Here is a 19144-nt window from a genome sequence, read left to right on the forward strand (position 1 = left end):
CAAAAATTCCTTGTTACTGACAAATAGCAAGGCATGATTGCGTTCCAGAAGTCTAGCTCTTTGTTAGCACTCCCAGGCATCAAGCCACAAGTGAAAATGGCAATCGGTGGGGGACACAACAAGTATTTAAATTCCCTTTCACGAAGAAGAATTAGCAGGAAATTAAGTGCAGACATCATTTTTGCCAAAATTGTAAAAGAGAGCAATGAGTGAATCCAACATCAGAACTTGACAAACCAGCTCACCATAACAAGGACAAAACAGCACTAAAAGGCTTTTACACTTAATGCAACTAACAGCAAAAGATCACTAACAACTTTAACATAACCTTTCACGTGAAACGCTCATAAAGCAGTATGCTCATATACGGTGAGCTGAGCAAATGAACAGAAATCTGCACCACTCAAAGGCATTAACACTATAAAACTGCAACATCAATATACAAGTTCGATTTCACGTTAAAAAAACACAGAAACGGTGCCTGGTGTGAAGCTGCTCCCCTCATTACACAGAGCAGTAGTGGCCAGAGCAGCCTCCGTGCACACTTCTTGTCACACGCAGCAGTGAAAGCATCGCACACATACACAGGACATTGGACAAGGCATTAGCAAGGCACACTTCCTAAGTTCCTCGCTTTTACGGAGCCGGTACATGTGCCGATTGCCGTATGTCAGGTGTGTGTTTATGTGCACAACTATGAGTCTCAGACACCCCTTCTACCAGGGCAGATCCCTACCCACAGTGCCCCCGCCCCCCAGTACTCTGTGAGGTCGAGGATGGTTCATAGGGGCCAGACTGGCTGCCTCCCTGTGGGACGCAACAGATGCCTGGACCAGCTGCACATCTGACCCGGCCTCCCTCCCCAGCACCCGTTCGAGACATCACTGAAGCCGGCAGCCCATCCCTCACTCCCGGGGTCAGCAGAGAGTCTTGGGGACACAGAGGGGCCTTTGTTCGGGGTCTGCATGAAGCCTCCCAGGTTCCAGGAATCCAGGAATGTGCTGTGCAACCTTTATCTCCTCGTTGTGTGTGTATGATGGTGTTTTGTGTTTTACTGTATGTAGCAGCATGTTTGTGTTGCGGCGCGGACCAGGTACAGACTCCAGTTCAAACTTGGCGCCATTATTAATCGGGCCTGGCTGCCCTGCAGTGCCGCGGACCTTAAGGGAGTACGGAGGGCATCTGCGCGAGTGAAGGTAGGCCTGTGCTGCAGTGTGCTTACAATGCCCGCCATCGGATGGGGGCTCGGAGGTCAATCAGTCCTAGGCCCCCTGGCCGGAAAAGATGTACAAATGAGAAGCCACTGCCAGCCCAGCTGACAGCGCACAAGGGTCACCTCAGGCCTAGGCTGCCCCTCCCTTCTGCTTGCGCTAATCCCATGGTGCATGAAAGTGAAAGGGAACCAAGACTGAAGTTTCTGGTGACTGTGAGATCAGGCACGGTCCGGAGTAGCGCTGTGGCGCTGAAGAGAGTGGATGGATGCGATGAGCAGGCTGTGCATTGCGGTCTGTGTCACGTCACAGCGACAACATTGAGGATCCTCTGCAGCCCTCAATCCCACGCCCATGTTACTTACAGCAGGTGAATTGAAGGGCGGTGCGGTGCCCATGACTCTGCTGCTGGTGTGTGTGTGAGACCGTGATTGGAGCATCAGAGTTCTGACTTCTGACATGATTAATTACTCACACGACTACCGAGGATTTTTTTTCCAGATTCACTCACTTACTTTTTCACCGCAGCAGCAGGATGGATCGGATCTGGATCACGCGATTAGAGACGTCACGTCACCTACACACCAGCGGCTGAAGTCGGACTGCTGCCTGCGCACGAGATTGGAACGTCACACCCCACCAGCAGCGCGCGTGTCCCGAAATGGCCAATCACTGCATGACTTCACATGAAGTCACACAGTGATTGGCCATATGCAGTGCGGCTGCCACCACCCACGCGCGGCATCCAATGATGATTGCCTGCCCTTCTGCCGGTGGGACCAGCCAATCCTGATGCTGCATGCAGCACCAGGATTGGCTAGGGGGGCCCACTAACTGCTCGCCCTGGCGCATTTGAAACCCCGGGGGCTGCTGCGGCCCGTCTAAAGCAGCACCCCCTCGGTCCCTCTATTACTCAGGTTACCAGCGCGCATGCTCGGGTTAGGTGCAAGCAAACAATCGCATGCGCAGTGCTGCTGGCCTCCTGCTGTCACTCAAGCTGTGCAACAGACCAGCCTGCCCCACCCCCTGCCCCCTCTCTCCAATTCAATCGGGTGTGTCCCGGATTGAAGCGCTGCGCTGCGGCACCTATATATATTTCAATTTCATTTGTGCTGCATTCACAAAAATATTTTAGCGGTGCGTCCAGGCTTAGAGGGGCTACGCCCCTACGCCCCAATGGACGCACCGCTGCTGAAAAGGCATACCTCTACGCGATTAATTCAGTGGGCAAAGTTACACGATACAGGTTTATTCATTCATATTACTCTTTTTAAAGAATGTACACCTCCACGCGATTCAGGCTGTAATTCCACAATACAAGTTTATTCATCCATTAATTCATTATTTCACTCTTTAATAGAGCACATGCATGTAGGTGAGTCGGATTGCAGAGTTACACAATACATAATTCATTCATTTTTCATTTTCAAAGAATGTATGCCTCTGGGGGTGATGCAGTTTGCAAAGTTAAGTAATACTTTATTCATTAATTAATTTCACTATTCCATTCATTTGCCTGCGGCTCTAGTACATCAGTTCCGTAAATTTCTTTTTTATCAGGTCAGTGTTTGATTTGACAGCCAGCACTGGCAAAAAATGTACTGGTGACAAAACTTATAAAGTCCCAAAGGCGAGACCTATTGGCTATGCCAATGCTTGTTACTAAGCTTTCTAGTCTTGGATTTAGAGTGTGAAAGGCAACAGAAATCACCAGCTTTCAGGACAAGAGCAGACTGGTGGCGACACACACAGACGCACAGATACTCACACACACCTCTGCTACACACCTCTGCTGAAGATCTGATGGTGCAAATAATAAATAATTACATAGCGCATGGGTTTCACCCATATGCCCTATAGCGTTACTCGGGAACCAACCAGATTTTCAGCTAACTCCTTCGACCATTAGAACAATAAAAGGAAGTTAAAACCGCAAACTACAGTTTTTGTGTAGTGCTTGCTGCCAGATTCTTACGGATTCATAGCACTGCAAATGGGATAATGTGCCGAGCTTTGGAAGGGTTAAAAACCGAGACCGCACAGAGATTGAACGTGGGACCTGTATGTTGCACAATGGTTAATACCTTGCGCGCAAAGCCCATTGGGCTCAAAGGGCTTCAGCTGCTCAGAAGCCAGTACTGTCTTGTTCTATTCTCTATATGAAGAGAACAATATTTGGGCACAATCCAGAATCTTTACACACACACCGCATGGCTAATTCCAGTCTTTGCAACTGATAGCACAAGGCTGGTGGCAGAGAAGCAGAGGAGAATGCTGAAATGAGGAATAAAATAAACGAGCAGAAACATTGTTACTGTAAATAACTCCCCATGTTAACTGCTGCAAAGTCATGGTCATACCTTTAGCACGCCTGCATGAAGTACCCGTATCATACTGTACATATGTACACACAGGGCCTTCTCATACAATCTTGGCCAACGCTCCTGTTTTTTAAACCTGAAGAATTGCCTAACGTGTACATATTGATTGGAAAATAAAGACATCCCATTCCATTTAGGAGAACCATATTTCCAGTAAGTACGACATTATTGAACAAAGACAGCTTAAGTTCTCCACATATTCTGAATCACATTTAGAATCTGTGTACAGGTAGGAGCATTTGTTGCTGCCCCGGCCCTACGGAGAATTTACCATCTCCAAGGCTCTGCCTCTCAAGTGACCTCTGCGCCAGCCCTCCGCCATTTCAACTCGAAAGGTAAGTGTATTTCCCTTCCCCTATGTAAAAAGTAAATATCTGAGACTCCAAAAGAACCAGGGCACACCACCACCCACTCATCGGGCCCGGTAGGTACTTCCTCTCCAGTACTACCCTATTACGGTAACTAGTCCGCAAAAATTCGCACTCCTACATCGGAGCTGTCCGGGCTCTCACCTGCCCCTTCTCCACCTAGGAGCACCAACATCATGCTGTAGCCTCCCCCAACGCCCCGACTCCTCCTGTCCCAGGCCCCATACAGTTGCCCAGCTCTGCCCACTGATGCCTTTCGCCCACCCACCCCCCCCAGACAGATGTGTTGTCTCTGCCTTGAGTGTCCATCACTATTGCCCACTCTCACCTGGCACCCTTGGTTGCTCACCCCCCTTTCTGTGTTACCACTCCGCATTTTCATGACATGACGTGTAATTCCACAGCCTGCAGATCGCAGCAGCTTGAGCTCACAGCATGCGCCCTGGATTCCACGCATCTCAACCAACCTCCACCCGAGGGCTTTAGATGGAAATACAGAAGCGCTGGCACGTTTCCTCCTGATAAGTGCTTGTACTCTATCCTAATGTGTCTTATAACAGAACTGAGAAGCACAGGTACTCTCCTTTTCAAATTACTCAGTACCGGACCATTTAAAGCATTACTAAAGCCACAACAAATCGCTAGTTTAAGTGAGCGGATGTGTGCATTGTCAATTTAAATAAATGTGGACAAATACTAGCTGTAGCTTCGTCTTTTGCTTGTGGGAAGAATAAATGTGGATAAATACAGAAAAAATGCCCAAAAAATAAATATGGATAAATACAGACGGAAATGGCAAAAAAATAAATACCATAAAACCGGGAGCCCTAATTACAACGTACCCAGTCATCTGTCAACACAGGCTTACAGTGAACACCTTTCCGGAAAAAGCTGGAACATTCTCAAGCAACACACACAGCCAAGATAAAATCATAATAGATGTTTTGCATAGATGCTAACTAAAGAAGGAACTTCACGATTACAATACTGATGACATACAACAGCAATAACTCTACTTTGTGCTTGTGGAGTGGCCTTCAGGGGGAAGACTTCTCACTAGAATTACTGTATGCTACAGCACCTGCTTCTTGCCAATGGACACCAATAGGTCATAGGCCAGTGGGGTAGATTAATTAGATGAGAAAACTTCTCCGTTTCATTTCTTCACACTGGACAATGAAACAAAACATGCTATTTACAGAGCATCTTGTTCTGATATTTTGTGTTTGGGAAGGCACGTCATACTTTTCTTCCACACTGGACTGAGAGACAAATTCTGCAGGAACATAGTCAATATCACCCCACCATAATCCCTTGCAGACAAATGCGTGACGGGCAGGGCGTGAAGTCATTTCAGATGTTATCGATACACCAATGTTGATTGTCCTCAAATGTTTCTCCGCAACCACTCTCACTCCCAAGCATGCTATCTCAAGCTGTGGGTTCTTGCGATCCACTGCAACCACGGAACAGTAAGCACTTGCTCACTGTTCCTAGTCCTCAACGCACTGCCAGTTCCACTAATCATAGTTCACAGGGAAAATGGTGGTGTCACAGACATATGTCTACTGGGAATGGCAGTGGAATTCATAGACAGAGTAGTAGTAATAGTCTTTAGCATGTTTAAAGTCTTTTCAAGAGTTTCAACTTCACAATTATCCGATTAACACCCTTCCTCGATAGGTGCCATCAGATCTACCTCTGCTCGGCCCACAATCACGGATACTACTGCAGACACATTCGAGATTGTGGCTGCAGGCACGCCGATATGCATGGATGCTATATTGGCACCACATTGACTATTTAGAAGATGAGCAGTCTGGCAGACTAGCTCCATACATAATCAAGTACGCATGTTTGCCATGAGTTATCTGGTAACAGCTAACAATGATATAGAACATCACCCAGACTCTCTTAAAATGACAAACCGTTAAGATGATCCAAAGATGTTACTTCTTTTCTTTTGTAGGCTGAACAAAAGAAATTAGGAGCCACATGGACTTAAAGAAAGATTTACCAGTGGAGAATCCCTCACTTCTGACAATGGGATATTAAAGGCATGAACCTTGGTATTTATATGTGAAGACCTTACAATAGGGAGGGGGGCCTATTTTGCTACCCTTTTTGTAGAATTTTTATATACATCAATACAAAAAGAACATCCATGCAGGGATCACACAAATGGTCAATGAACCGTAGATGTATAAACCTGAGAAACCAGAAGAAATCACTGTGTCCACAGATTACCACACTGGGATCAACTGTTAATGTAATACTCCATGTGCATTGTCAATTGTTACTATAAAAGGTTAGATGCACTTGATAAAGTTAGTGGGAAAAGAAGATAAAACCTGTTGTTTTAAGATATGAGTAATAGCATGGCAACTTCAAGTTTTCTCTGGAAAGAGCTCCTCTGAGAGACTCAGTTCCGCTCCTAGTTGATATCACTGCCTCGCCCCTTCCCACCTAAAACTTAAAAGGCAAGAGGTTGACTACAGAGATCTAGCCCTCCTCCTTTCTTTTAGTGGACCGGCTCATTATCAGATACAGATTTTCCTATCCTCCCCTTCCTTTCACAACAACTGAGTCAATCACTGTTTGTTTCTCACTTTGTGTGGAGAGGTCTCTGGTCTCTTGGCTGGGTAGCAGGGTAAATAACTTGCCCCAGTTGGATTGGGGGTGGGGGGTGGGGTGGGAGGGGTGAGGCCTGGAATCTGATTGGGAGCAGAGTATGAGAAATATAAAACAATGTTGCGCCATAAATTGTGGATGTATTGTGTTGGAGCCCTGTACATTCAAACTCACTGTACATGTTTTACCCATTTGAGATCTTGTGGAGGCCTATTTGGAGTGAAACTGCACTGCAGATTTTGTCTAAATGTATAAAACAATGAAAATGCCACAGATTTTCCTTTAAGCCTTACTGACCTCTAAGAATGTCAAGTATTAATAGAATGCCTACTCCTGGTCAGCACCTATCCATGCAGAGTCCATTCTGTGCCAGAATAGCTAAGTGCAATTACCGAGCTGTTCACGACTGTTTCACAAGTGCAGCTCACACACCTGTGTTTACATGTGTTCACATTTAAACAGCCGGTTGCCTCTTACAGTAGCTGGGACCAAGCAGCCTTATCTCAAAAGGCAGACACTGGCAGTAAACACGCTCACTCCACTTACCATGACTTTAACATGTGTCAGACTAGAGTAGAGAGACTCGCCCACAAAATAGGGTTAAATAACCGGGTAGTCAATTGCAAAAAAATTCTGGTTTAACTAAATGGCCAGGACACATGAAAAGCAAGCAATTTAACTATGTGCAATATTTAAAGAAGCAAGTGAATGCATCTAATTGGCAACTGGCATACACCTGCAAATAACTATGCTGTACAGTTAGGCACAGTGACCAAGACTTTCAGCATTTTGTTTGTCCAAAGTAAAAAAAATGGCAATTTGTAAATGTGTACATTGCTTGGAAGATCAGTAAATAAACCGATGATACATAAACCCCTCGTGTATTTTCTAGGGCAAAATCAAAGCAGTGTTCTATAAATAATTAAACCACGTTATATTCCTATCAAGAGCAGTGATAGGTGGGCTTGCTTTCATAAATAATTATCAGACATCCGTCGGTAGATAAGAATGCCTTGATACCAAGCAGGATTAGCCTATCGACAATTCTCCTTGGACTTTGGTAGAGTTCACCCTATGAATGTTAATGCCAATGAGACGACGGTCACGCTGGAATGGAAAAGTACCAATGCTGTGGACTGAGAAAATGACTTTTCCGACACAGATTATGAGCCAAACTCTGCAGCAGGAAGACTGCATAAACCTTTCCTAGACAGCTATTGAGTGAAAGGTTCTTAGGCCAGCAGTAGCAATTTAAGCACCAGATGAGGTAAAATGACAAAGGCATGGGTTAACGCACTCAGGTCTTCTCTTCATGCACGCAGGCGTATGTGCCCGAGAGGAACCACAACAAAGTTCATTCAACTCAATCTAAAAAAGTCTTTTGCAAAAAAAATTGAAAAACAGTTTGATCCTTAAGCTGGAATACTGTGTTTCCTGCCTGCTTGCAAGAAAACTCTCCCAGCTGTAGTGACTAATTCAGTTTTCTGCACATTGTGGGGAAGATACAGTAAAACACGGATTCCTGCTTTTATAGATAACCTAGCTACACAGGAAGGCACTGGCAGGTAAGGAATGCACCAATGGTATCCCTAGCAATTACCAGCACTTCAGATTAATACTAGCATTTCCCTTAACTACTTTATTGCTAAATGAGGTGTCAAACGCGGTACGATTGTGCCCGGACATGGTTCTAAAGTTCCCTGTGCCAAAGGGACTCATCTGCACTTAATTTAGGATGCCAAAAAGCATAAGTGTGGTGGTGAATGTTTTTGTGTTTCTGCTCAGTGGGGGCGGGATCTGAAACTGCAGGTTGAATTATCCCCATTGGGATGGGGCTGTGGCTAATCTGCACGATATACAACCCCCCTCCCCCCCAATTGGTAACAGCACAGATGAGTATAAAAGGGATGGATGGATTGTGCCCTAAATAAGTACCACTGGTCCAGAATAATTTGAGTATGTCCATTTGTCACTTCTGCGTTGCCCATTTGGAAGGGCACTCTGAGCAGGTGTGCTAACTAGGGCGACTTTGATTCCCCACTTTGTAAAGCCATGCACAATTTTTCAATGGGGATACTGACGAAAGCAAAAATGTTTCTGTATTTTCTCCACAATGGCTGTCAACGCTATACTTTATTGCTAAATGAGGTGGCAAACGTGGTACGATTGTGCCCGGACATGGTTCTAAAGTTCCCTGTGCCAAAGGGACTCATCTGCACTTCATTTACGATGCCAAAAAGCATAAGTGTGGTGGTGAATGTTTTTGTGTTTCTGCTCAGTGGGGGCGGGATCTGAAACTGCAGGTTGAATTATCCCCATTGGGATGGGGCTGTGGCTAATCTGCACGATATACAACCCCCCCCCTCAATTGGTAACAGCACAAATGAGTATAAAAGGGATGGATGGATTGTGCCCTAAATAAGTACCACTGGTCCAGAATAATTTGAGTATGTCCATTTGTCACTTCTGCGTTGCCCATTTGGAAGGGCACTCTGAGCAGGTGTGCTAACTAGGGCGACTTTGATTCTCCACTTGGTAAAGCCATGCACAATTTTTCAAAAGGGATACTGACGAAAGCAAAAATGTTTCTGTATTTTCTTCACAATGGCTGTCAACGCTATTCATTTTGTGAATGGCCGGAGGATTTGGCTAAATTCTGTCACAGGGAGTTATACTAGTATACGAAAGGAGAGACCAGCTTCCAGAAGATGGTTTGTGTTACCAGAATTACCACAGTGAATGATTTACTTGTCTAGTGTATCAAGAGGGAGTGTGACTAAGCAGCCGAATGTAGGAAGACATTGTGGTGAGCCTACTGAGGAGCACTGGCTTTCTAGAGAAGGACAGTCTGGTTTTCATTTCCAGAAGGGGAAGACTGCTGATCTCAAGCAGAGGGAAGTACCTTCTGGAAATTAAATTATGTGTCTCCCACTAGTTCCATCTCCAAGTCTACAAAAGGTTCCACCATGAAGTCAGCGTCATCTGCTAGGTGGTGTAGTGGAAGTGCCAAGCAGTCTCTAGATAGCAGTTCTGCTTCCTGATCAGAGAGGAGATCTCCCTTCAGGACAGAACAGAGGGAAGGTTGTAAAGGTCTGAGATGCAGGCACTTATAATTGACTGCACTAATAAGAATGCCAAAACAAAGAACCAAAAGCCTTCCCTCGTGGAATTTTGATAAGTTAACCCCTCTGTAACACTATGACAGTTGAGATTTCTGAGGATAACCCTGCAAACTGGCCATCCCCATGGCTAATTGCTATGGAGTACTACTGGTGAGCTCTACTGCAATCCATGGTCTATGCCATAAACTTCAGAACCATGTCTGGAGCAAATAAAACCGTAAATGTGTTTAAGAAATATAGAACAAGCAGAAGAGGTTCCCCCTTATTAAGAGGAGAGAGCTCACAAATACAGACTGTGTCCAACGTCCCTCTACAAAATAGTAGAGCCGATTATTTGGAGCACCCAACAACTGGAAGGGTTGTAGCGGTGGGGGAGGAGGATCCAAACAACAATGGGGAAAGGTGGAAGAGAACAATATACAACACCTAGAGGGGCAAGCAACAACACAGAGGGACACGAGGGTGGGAGGAGGGAAGTAACAACATGGAGAGGTATGGCAGGGAGGAAAGGGCAAGCAAAACACAGAATGGAAGGGGGTAGAAGAACAGAAGACAGGTGACCTTCAAGCAGATGCACTCTTATGGAATGCTACAAATAAAAGAAAAAAATACCCAGGCCTGAATTCATGAGCATCAGAAAGACACTAATTAGTAAAGGAAGCAGTACTTAGGGGATCCTTGAGGAGAGGGACAAACACACAAAGAGAAGTGAAGTCAGACCAAAGAAAAGCAAGGAAATGAGTGATGATGAAGCCAACCAATGGTGAGCAACGGGCAGGCTCTAGTGACCCTGTGAGCCAACAAAATATCTAGCTAGCGACAGGGCATGCGCTGTCTCAGTTGAGACTTAAAAAGGTTCATGGGAGGCGATCTCTGGAGGGATAGTCCAGAGAACACAAAAAGTATACTGACACTGTCCCTGTAACTCAAGGAAGAGATTGACTCAAGTATTCCGCCATGCACTGGACACACCTCTCGAGATATTGGATAACAGTGAAATGTACAAGTAGGCTGAAAGGAGACTAACATCCAAGGCAAGAGACCAGGGTTCAGAGATATGAGTCAAGGAACTACCAGACTCTTGCAAGACCTTTGCCCAGAAATATTTGATATTGATGAACTAGAAGGATGGCACTGAAGAACAATTTCAATTTATGAATAGGCACAAGTCATCCATGTAAAACAGAAAATCCATGTGCACTTAAAATAATTTAGAAAATCTATCAACATACTTATGCTGGTAAAATATGATTTTGGTACAATGTCAAGTCAACCCTGCAAAGTCATCGGCGCAAAGTCTTGCTGTAATTTCCTTGTTTGAACACCACATAATTTACTTTTTTTTTTTACTGATCTTTATTTTCATTTTAAAGTGTAATAAAAATAGCATGTGGTGATGTGAAACAGGTGATTCTGGAAGCATTTACATGTTTTCCTCAAAATTTGCTATACCATCAGATAAGTGATAATATTTCCAGACACTGGGAATGGAAGGGCTGGGGCAACAAAGGAACATAAATAGAGTAAAAGCCCACATAACTGCAACCAAAACGAAATGAATTTCAACCAAAAGTACAAGGGGTTAAATTAAATATTCAAACAGGTAACACTCTCTTACTCTAAACACTGAACTGCTCACTTTTCCATGAAATTTTATTTCACTGAACCACATGAGAATATTTACCTTCACATCTGCTCTTGTCTTATCCGTAACTTCCATAACAAATTCGCATGATTTGCCATTTGGTGGGTTCATAAGATGATTAAGAATGTACAAATCCACTGTTGCACCCAGGTTGTCTATGTTGGAGACAAATATGTATTCCTTTCCCTCATCTATTAGAGTATCCAGCAAGCCGGAGTTATGGAAGCTTGCATATATGTCACCATGGCCTGGTGGATACCAAACCTCTGCATTTTCCCCAGAGTACGATAAATCCTTGGCTATAGGCAGCAATGACTCCTTGTTTATTCTAGGATACCTGGAAGAGAAAAAGCGTGATAAGACAATCCTATCAATCTGATTTTCACGGTGTCTTTTTACACACAAACACACACACACACAAACCCACACACACCCACCCCCACACACACACCCCCACACACACACACAAAACAGGCGGTCGCCAGTAGATAGTTATAGTAAGGACCTAGTTTTCATAGGAAAAGCGTTTTTTGACTAGCATATATCTGTGGCAACGGTTGATGAATCTTCACGAAATTTCTCCAGAAATGTGCACCAGTGGGTCTTATTGCGATTTGAAAGTTTCGGAGGGATCCGTCAAGCGAGGGCTGAGAAAAAGGAGGGTCCAAAAAAAGGAAGGTCCATAGGAATTTTAGACATGACTACACCCGAACCGTTGAACGAAATTATACCAAATTTGGCAGAAAGCTAGAAGTTGGTCCAGAAAGCAACATTTTTGTAATTATGTGTAAATCTGTTCAGTAGTTCTTGGGATTTTAAAGGAAAAACAGATTTGTATATCTCGGGCCGCGGATTCTCCTCTGATACTCCTCAGATTTGCGAATCCACGTGCCACCAGCAATGCCGTCATTGGCTTGCCCCAACCTGAGAGGAAAGTTGCGGCCGCCATTTTATTTTTTGGGGACTTTATTCCCAGCTGGAAAAATAAAGTTAAAAAGTGATAGAAGGGATCAAAGTAGAGGTACCCTGCCCTTACTCACACACTCCCTTACACTCCCACTTACACAACCACTTACACCCCTATACAGACCCTCAAAACCGCTCATACACCCTTCACCCACTTGTAGACCCACACAGCCAGTCACACACGCACTCACACAACCCCTCACACCCAGGTTGCAGGGACAATATAGTTAGGACATGCCATTAAAAAACATAGAAATTCACTGAAAAACCAACGGTTACAAGGACGTTATAGTTAGGTTCAGATTTTACACACAAAACTCAGAAATTCAACAGTTATAGTTAAGCTCAAGTACCAATAACTCTCGCGCTCGCCATGCACTGCTAATTACCCCACATATTACATCACTCATGACATCTTCTATGACATCATTGTTAATATCACTGCAACATATGCAATGAAATTATTGATGTGAAAACTGTGCATGGTGTGGGCGGGAGTTATCGTTAACTTAGGGCACAAGTTGTTATTTACTTGACATACCTATAAATGGTGAATTTAATAACCAAAACGTTCCGATCTTCATGAATCATTTACATTCTTAGTATTTAGTTTCCACAATGTGACCAACTTCAAGGTGTCACCACTTCATTCCTTAAATTCCATCATTAACAGATTACTTTACAATCACATGCTCCGATCGCAAATAAAAACTAATAAAACAAATGATTCATGAAATGTGAACTTTTTGGTTTTTCAGACTGATAGAAAAAAACTGCGATAATATTGATTACGAGTGGAGAGTCCTTGCAGTGCCTGAAGTAGTGTTTAAAGAGGCGCTTGTAGTTTTCTATATGTGCATATGGTGTTTGACTATGTCCATTAGAAATATTGTGTGACCACTTGCAACCATGAAGAACGAAGGTTGAAATATTTGTATAACAAGAAAAAAAGTTGTTAAAGTGAAACTGAGCAATAGCAGATATATTAACAAGCGTATACCCTTTGCAAGGAACAATAATACGACAAAAAACAAAGTGCATCTTATAAGAAAAATACATTAGTTCTGTATTCTGGTTTTATTTCATTTCACTTAAAATTATAGTGAAATATGGACAAGTGCAGGATAGAATGATTGAATTAATCTCGGCCACTGGTAATTAGTCAGGGCCCGCATTACTATTCATAATTGTTAGCTCGGGGTAACACTTTAGACAGGTACCTACCTACTCTTTCCAGCTTCTGTCCTCTGCCATCACCTGCCCCTGCCCCTTGTCCCCTCCCTGTTTCTGAGTGAACCTCTTCCCTTGACTTTGAGACCAAACTATTTTGTCTGATGCCCGATGGAGCTACCGGGTTTAGCTATAGGGGAGATGGGCCATGGATTCCCTCCTTGGTCGTCACCTACCCAGTCGGTCTTTAGACAGACTTCCTTTCGTCTCTACGGCTGTCTCTTCCTCTATCCTCACTTTCTCACCTCCCCTACCCCCCACTACTTCTCTCTCTCTCCTTTCTCTCCTCTCCTAATGTATTGCTGATTGTCTGTTGTAATGTTTAACTGTCGATCTCTTCTGTAATATTGTTGAACCTCATTGTTCCACTTCCTTCCGCCTCCCATGTCCTCTCCCCCCGCATCCTTCCTCTATTTTATGTCTCTCCTACGCTCCTCTCTCAATATATTGAGACTGAACTATTTTGTCTGATGCCCGATGGAGCTACCTGGTTTAGCTATAGGGGAGATGGGCCATGGATTCCCTCCTTGGTCGTCACCTACCCAGTCGGTCTTTAGACCGACTTCTTTTCGTCTCTCCTTATTGTCTCTTCCCCTCCCTTTCTCTCCCCTCCTGCCCCCTCCTCTACTTCTCTCTGTCCTTTCTCTCCCCTCCTAATTGTACTGCTTATTTTTTGATGTACTGTGTAATTTGTTGAACTTGTTCTGTTTCATTGTCGATTCTCATGTAAAGCGCTCTGATACCTTCGGGTCTAGCCAGCGCTATATAAAACTCTTTAAATAAATAAATAAATACCTCATCAGGCATTGCTGACTAATTAACAAAGCTTGTGCCGAACGGAAGTGATGGCTGACATCATTGCACCGTAACCATATATGGTGCAGGGCGAGTTTACAGGCCTTTTTTATATTCTCTTTGCTGGGAAGAAGAGCATAACTTGTCCTGTCTCATACCAACCAAGAAAACTCTCTACCTCACCAAGGTAGCTTACAGGTAAAACTACTACGGGACTTGCAACAGCATATTTTCACACCGCTCTTAATACTGTGATTTTGCTTTTACTCTTAACTGTAAATAATGTGCTACTAATACCAAATTTAATGTATTCAAATCACTGATCTCAGAAGGATGAAAGTCTGAGTTGTGTGTTGCAAAAATTCATGTTTTGGGTCTGTGCAGTATACAAATGACAACTGCTTAACTTGCAGTCACATAACCAACTAGGTGTGATAAATGTATGCTACCTAGTTGGTAATACCAATTAATCATTTTTAATACAATTTAAAACTTTTAGTAACCTAATACTTATGTGACTAATCTTACTGCCCAAAAAAATACTATTAAAAATATTTTCCAAACATTTTCTTAACTGAAAGTCATATATATCAACTGGTAGACAACAATTTGTTTTATTTTTGTAGCACCAAAATGTGAGTTGAGTTTCAGAAGCGCTTTTTGTTCCACACTACACATAGGGTATTCATGCAGTCTACATTTTAATAGCTATACCAGAAGGATAATAATAAACTGCATGTGATAGTAGTTCCCTAGGCAAACGGGATGTATGTGATTTCATAGAAAAACGATTTCATGGAATACCATTACTGAGAAACCATTTCATCTAAACTGTTTAATAGAAATTTGCAGGATTAATGGCATTGAACATTTCATAGAAAGCAAAAAAGCAATTCATAGAAAGTCTTTGTTTTTCAATTGGCTTTTGTTTGCTTATTTTTAAGATATAAATTCAATGGTGGTATTTAGAAGTATTTTTGACTACAGTATTTATTGCAGTGCTTTACATCAGGGGAAATAACTTCAGATCTTCTACATTGTCAAACAATTACTTCTGACGTTTATGATTGGCTGACGCTCAAAACGTTTAAACACCATTCATTTCTGACCCCTTTATAACTCTGATCCCTAAAACCCCCACACCACCCAAACAACCATGTCAGATCCTTAAAAACCCATCACCATCCATCCCAGACCCCTAAAAACCGCTCGTCACCCTTAAAGTCAACCGATCCCTAAAGGCACTTTCAACCCCTAATCTCCACCAATACAACCTAAAAAGCTTTCACCATCTCTAAACTTCATTCATCCTTGAACCCTAAAAATCCCTTTCTTCATCTAAGCTTCAGCTATTCCTAAGCCACTTACCACCTCTAAACTTCACCTATTCCTGAACACTAAAAACCACTTACCACCCCTAAAGTTACCCATCACTAAACCTTAAAAACCTCCCACCAGCCCTAAGCTCCGCCCATCTGTGAACCCTACAAATCCCTTCACACCACTACACTACACTCATCCCTGAACCCTAAAAACGCCCTACCATCTCTAAACTCCACTATTCGTGAACCCTAAAAACTCCTCACTGGCCCTACACGCCGGCCATTCTGGCTTGCTAGAAAACCCTCAACAACCCTAAACTCCACCCATCCCTGAACTGTAAAATCCCCTTTGTACACCTGAACTCTACATATCCCTGACCCCTAACCTCCCCTTGGCACCCCAAAGCATTGCCTATCTCTGAAACCCAAAAACACCTCACTACCATGAAACTCCACCCAATTTTAATATAATTTAAAAGTTTTTCCTAAAATGATCTTTCCTTTAAAATGTTTCCTTTAATTTACCTTAAAATTGACTCTCCTTAAAACTGGCTTTGCATGATTAGTTTTCCTCCAATGTGGTATCTCGGTTTTCATTCTTTTATTAGTTCACATATATCAAGGGAAATACCAACATCACAGCCGAAAGTCTACTGAAATATTAAAGGAGAAAAATATCTGATACATAATAGATCATAGACTAATATGCTTTGGTCCTATTGAAATTGCGCGAAATATGATGGTATAAAACGTAGTGATTTTGTAGATCTGTAAATCTGTCAGTTTCTACTGAAAAAGACCTAAGAGAGGATATAAAGGAAAGCAGTTTTATCCCGTGTGCATGAAACTAAGGCTCAGATGACCTTTAAAAAATAAAGAAGTCTTTTTTCTGACCACACTTCAATATCAAGTGGTGCTATGTCTTATTTGTACTTTCAGCGAAGGTTAACTTTTAAAATGTGTGCACTTTATAAAACAAGCAGCAACTTTATGTTAAAAATATGGGTGCTTTTAGAAATACATTATTTCCCTTTTACCCTCAGTTCTGCTGATGTAAGAGTTGTATTAGTTTCAAGTTACAAAATCCCCAAATTTTTGCTCACAGACACACATCTCCACACTTGTATGTGAATCATACAAAGTAGAGGAAGTTAGATAGAAAAATAGTTTTTTCTATTTAAGGTTTAATTAGACAACACCCTTTCTAATATATGTATTTAAACGTAGGTTGTAAAATACAGCGTCCCGTTTTATTTCGCTGAATCCACTTTCCTGATAAAAGGGGGTGTTGCAGCACCTCCTGCACCGCTAATTAAAGAGCCACCATACGAGACACAGCTCTCAGGTTTGGGGTGTGCTATTTTACCATGCTTTTCTTTCCTTACACCTGGGCATTAATGGGTATCTGGACTGCTCTTCCTATACAGACCCACTTTTTCTAAATTCGACCTTCAGGTTTTCCTTTTTTTTCCAGCACTTTGTTCTGAAATCGTAACCACTTCTAATATAGGAGGAGAAATATAAACTGTGGAGCAGGAAATGTATAGTGTTGAAATAAGAGTAAATAGCCGGTCAGCAGAATACTAGCATCGAATAAGAGTGTTTCGGGGTTTTAACCTATTACCCTAGAAGAAGGTACATCTTGTACTTGTGACATGGATGGAACAATGACAGTTTAGCTTCTATTGAACAGTTAACCTAGTCTTTCAAGCCACACGGTAGAAAAGGCAGACCATGTCGACAAATTCAGATGCACATCATTGGCATGAGGGAAATAAGAAAAGTATGTACAAAGTAGGTCTGAGCAATACTATGGTTTATAAGCCCAGAATGTTGGGCTCTGACATGCGCATATTGCAATGAGTTTTACCTGCTCTGGTTGAAGGTGTAAATTTTCACTCGACAGTGACTGTATTTCTGCAAGATTTTCTTGGTGTCTTCATCGGTATTGAAAGAGTTCATAAGGACAAGAGGAACAGCAGTGTCGTAAGTTTTGTTTAGATGCTGAAAAAAATAAATTGGACATCACTTTACTTCTTTACGTCCATAAACTTCTGCGCAGAGCAAGCTTTTAAAACAAATCACGCTTGAGCAAAGCTCCAGGCAGGGCTGCACAACCTGCCCTAAAATTAAGCAGTATTAACAGAGAGCAGGGTAGGTTTAGAGTCTGAGAGGCAAGAGTCAAACAAGTAGACGGCTAAGTCATTATAGGTATGATATTTCATCTTTCTTTCTTGCTGGAGGAAGAGACAAGAGTGGGTCTGTTAGCACAGAGATTGTGGGTGGGTGTGTGTAATGCGGGGGATGTTTAATCCAGATTTGCCCAGTTCCCTTAAAAAATGAAAGTTGAGTAAGCAATTCGGAAAATAGCGAGCTTTCAGTTAACCTGAAATATTTGCATGAGTGATCAAGACGAAGTCATTACAGTTCAGATTGTCTTTATTCTAAACTTTGTTTTCCTACTCAAACACTTCCATTTCATATCAAAGTTGCTACAATCACTGACACAACATGCATTCTCTAGTCAAAGATTTGTGGTAAAAAAAATATCAAAGAGCCTGACTAAAAGGTGTAGTCTAGTGTCAGGATGTTGGAGTCTCCATGGGTCTTTGAGGCGGAAAGGGGGACATCCGAACATGTAAACTTACCTGTACCAGTGTCATGCACAGCCAGGTTGTGATGTTACCCCGCGATGGGAAAGCGATGTTAAATGTATGTGTAAAATGTCTTAATAAAATACTTTGAAATTAAAAAAGGCCTGACTAGATGTTGTAAAGCGTAAAGAAAGAAAGCCTCTAACCAATCAACACCTCATAACCAATCAACACCTCACAAAATCATAACACCCTACCATAATAACAGTCTTTACCTCAGATATACCAAATTCTCATTTTTTATTCAAACCACGTCACCCACACTACACCATCCCTACATACCCAGACATCTTCCCTCCCATGATTTGCACTAATAGATTAACTACCACAAGACAAAATCCCAAACCTCCCAGGAAATGTATGCCCCCGATTGCATGTCGGGTTCCCGCCCTGAACCACACCCCCAATCACCACATCTTTAAGTCTTCTAACACTTTAGGGAACTACTAAACCACCATCTATTATAGCTCTATCATCCACAGAACCTTCCTTGCCATCCAAATTCAAAAATGTACTGCCAATCTGTAAAGTGATTTTTCGCTTCACTGGAAGTTCCCACATTGCCCTCGGACTGATTATTTCCACGACACACCGACATTCTATTCATATTCCTGATCCAACTATCCTCCACTCTCTATGCAGGCTTGAATACTTCTATTGCTGCCATTGGATCTATCCAACATGCTTCTCCTTAGAAACTAGTCCATGGTTCTGAAGCATCATGTTTTTGGCGCATCCTAATCAGAGGCCAACTGGGTTTCATCTGCCCTTGTTAGGATTGTTAACACTCTTCTCATTCTTTCTTTGTATCTCCTCACT

At 42.8% G+C, this 19144-nt stretch overlaps 1 protein-coding gene across 2 annotated transcripts in view; it reads right to left on the reverse strand.

Moving 5' to 3' along the window:
- The window catches only part of UGP2 (UDP-glucose pyrophosphorylase 2), a 476638-nt gene that overhangs the window by 72147 nt on the left and 385347 nt on the right, over nucleotides 1-19144 (reverse strand). For both annotated transcript variants that reach the window (XM_078649432.1, XM_078649433.1), the window contains exons 5-6: nucleotides 17542-17675; nucleotides 11398-11695 (exon numbers count right to left, since the gene is read on the reverse strand). In XM_078649432.1, the coding sequence (XP_078505558.1) occupies nucleotides 11398-11695; nucleotides 17542-17675 (432 nt within the window). The remainder of the gene's footprint in view (nucleotides 1-11397; nucleotides 11696-17541; nucleotides 17676-19144) is intronic.

This window comes from Lissotriton helveticus, chromosome 6 (assembly GCF_964261635.1).
Source record: "Lissotriton helveticus chromosome 6, aLisHel1.1, whole genome shotgun sequence".
Taxonomy (NCBI): domain Eukaryota; kingdom Metazoa; phylum Chordata; class Amphibia; order Caudata; family Salamandridae; genus Lissotriton; species Lissotriton helveticus.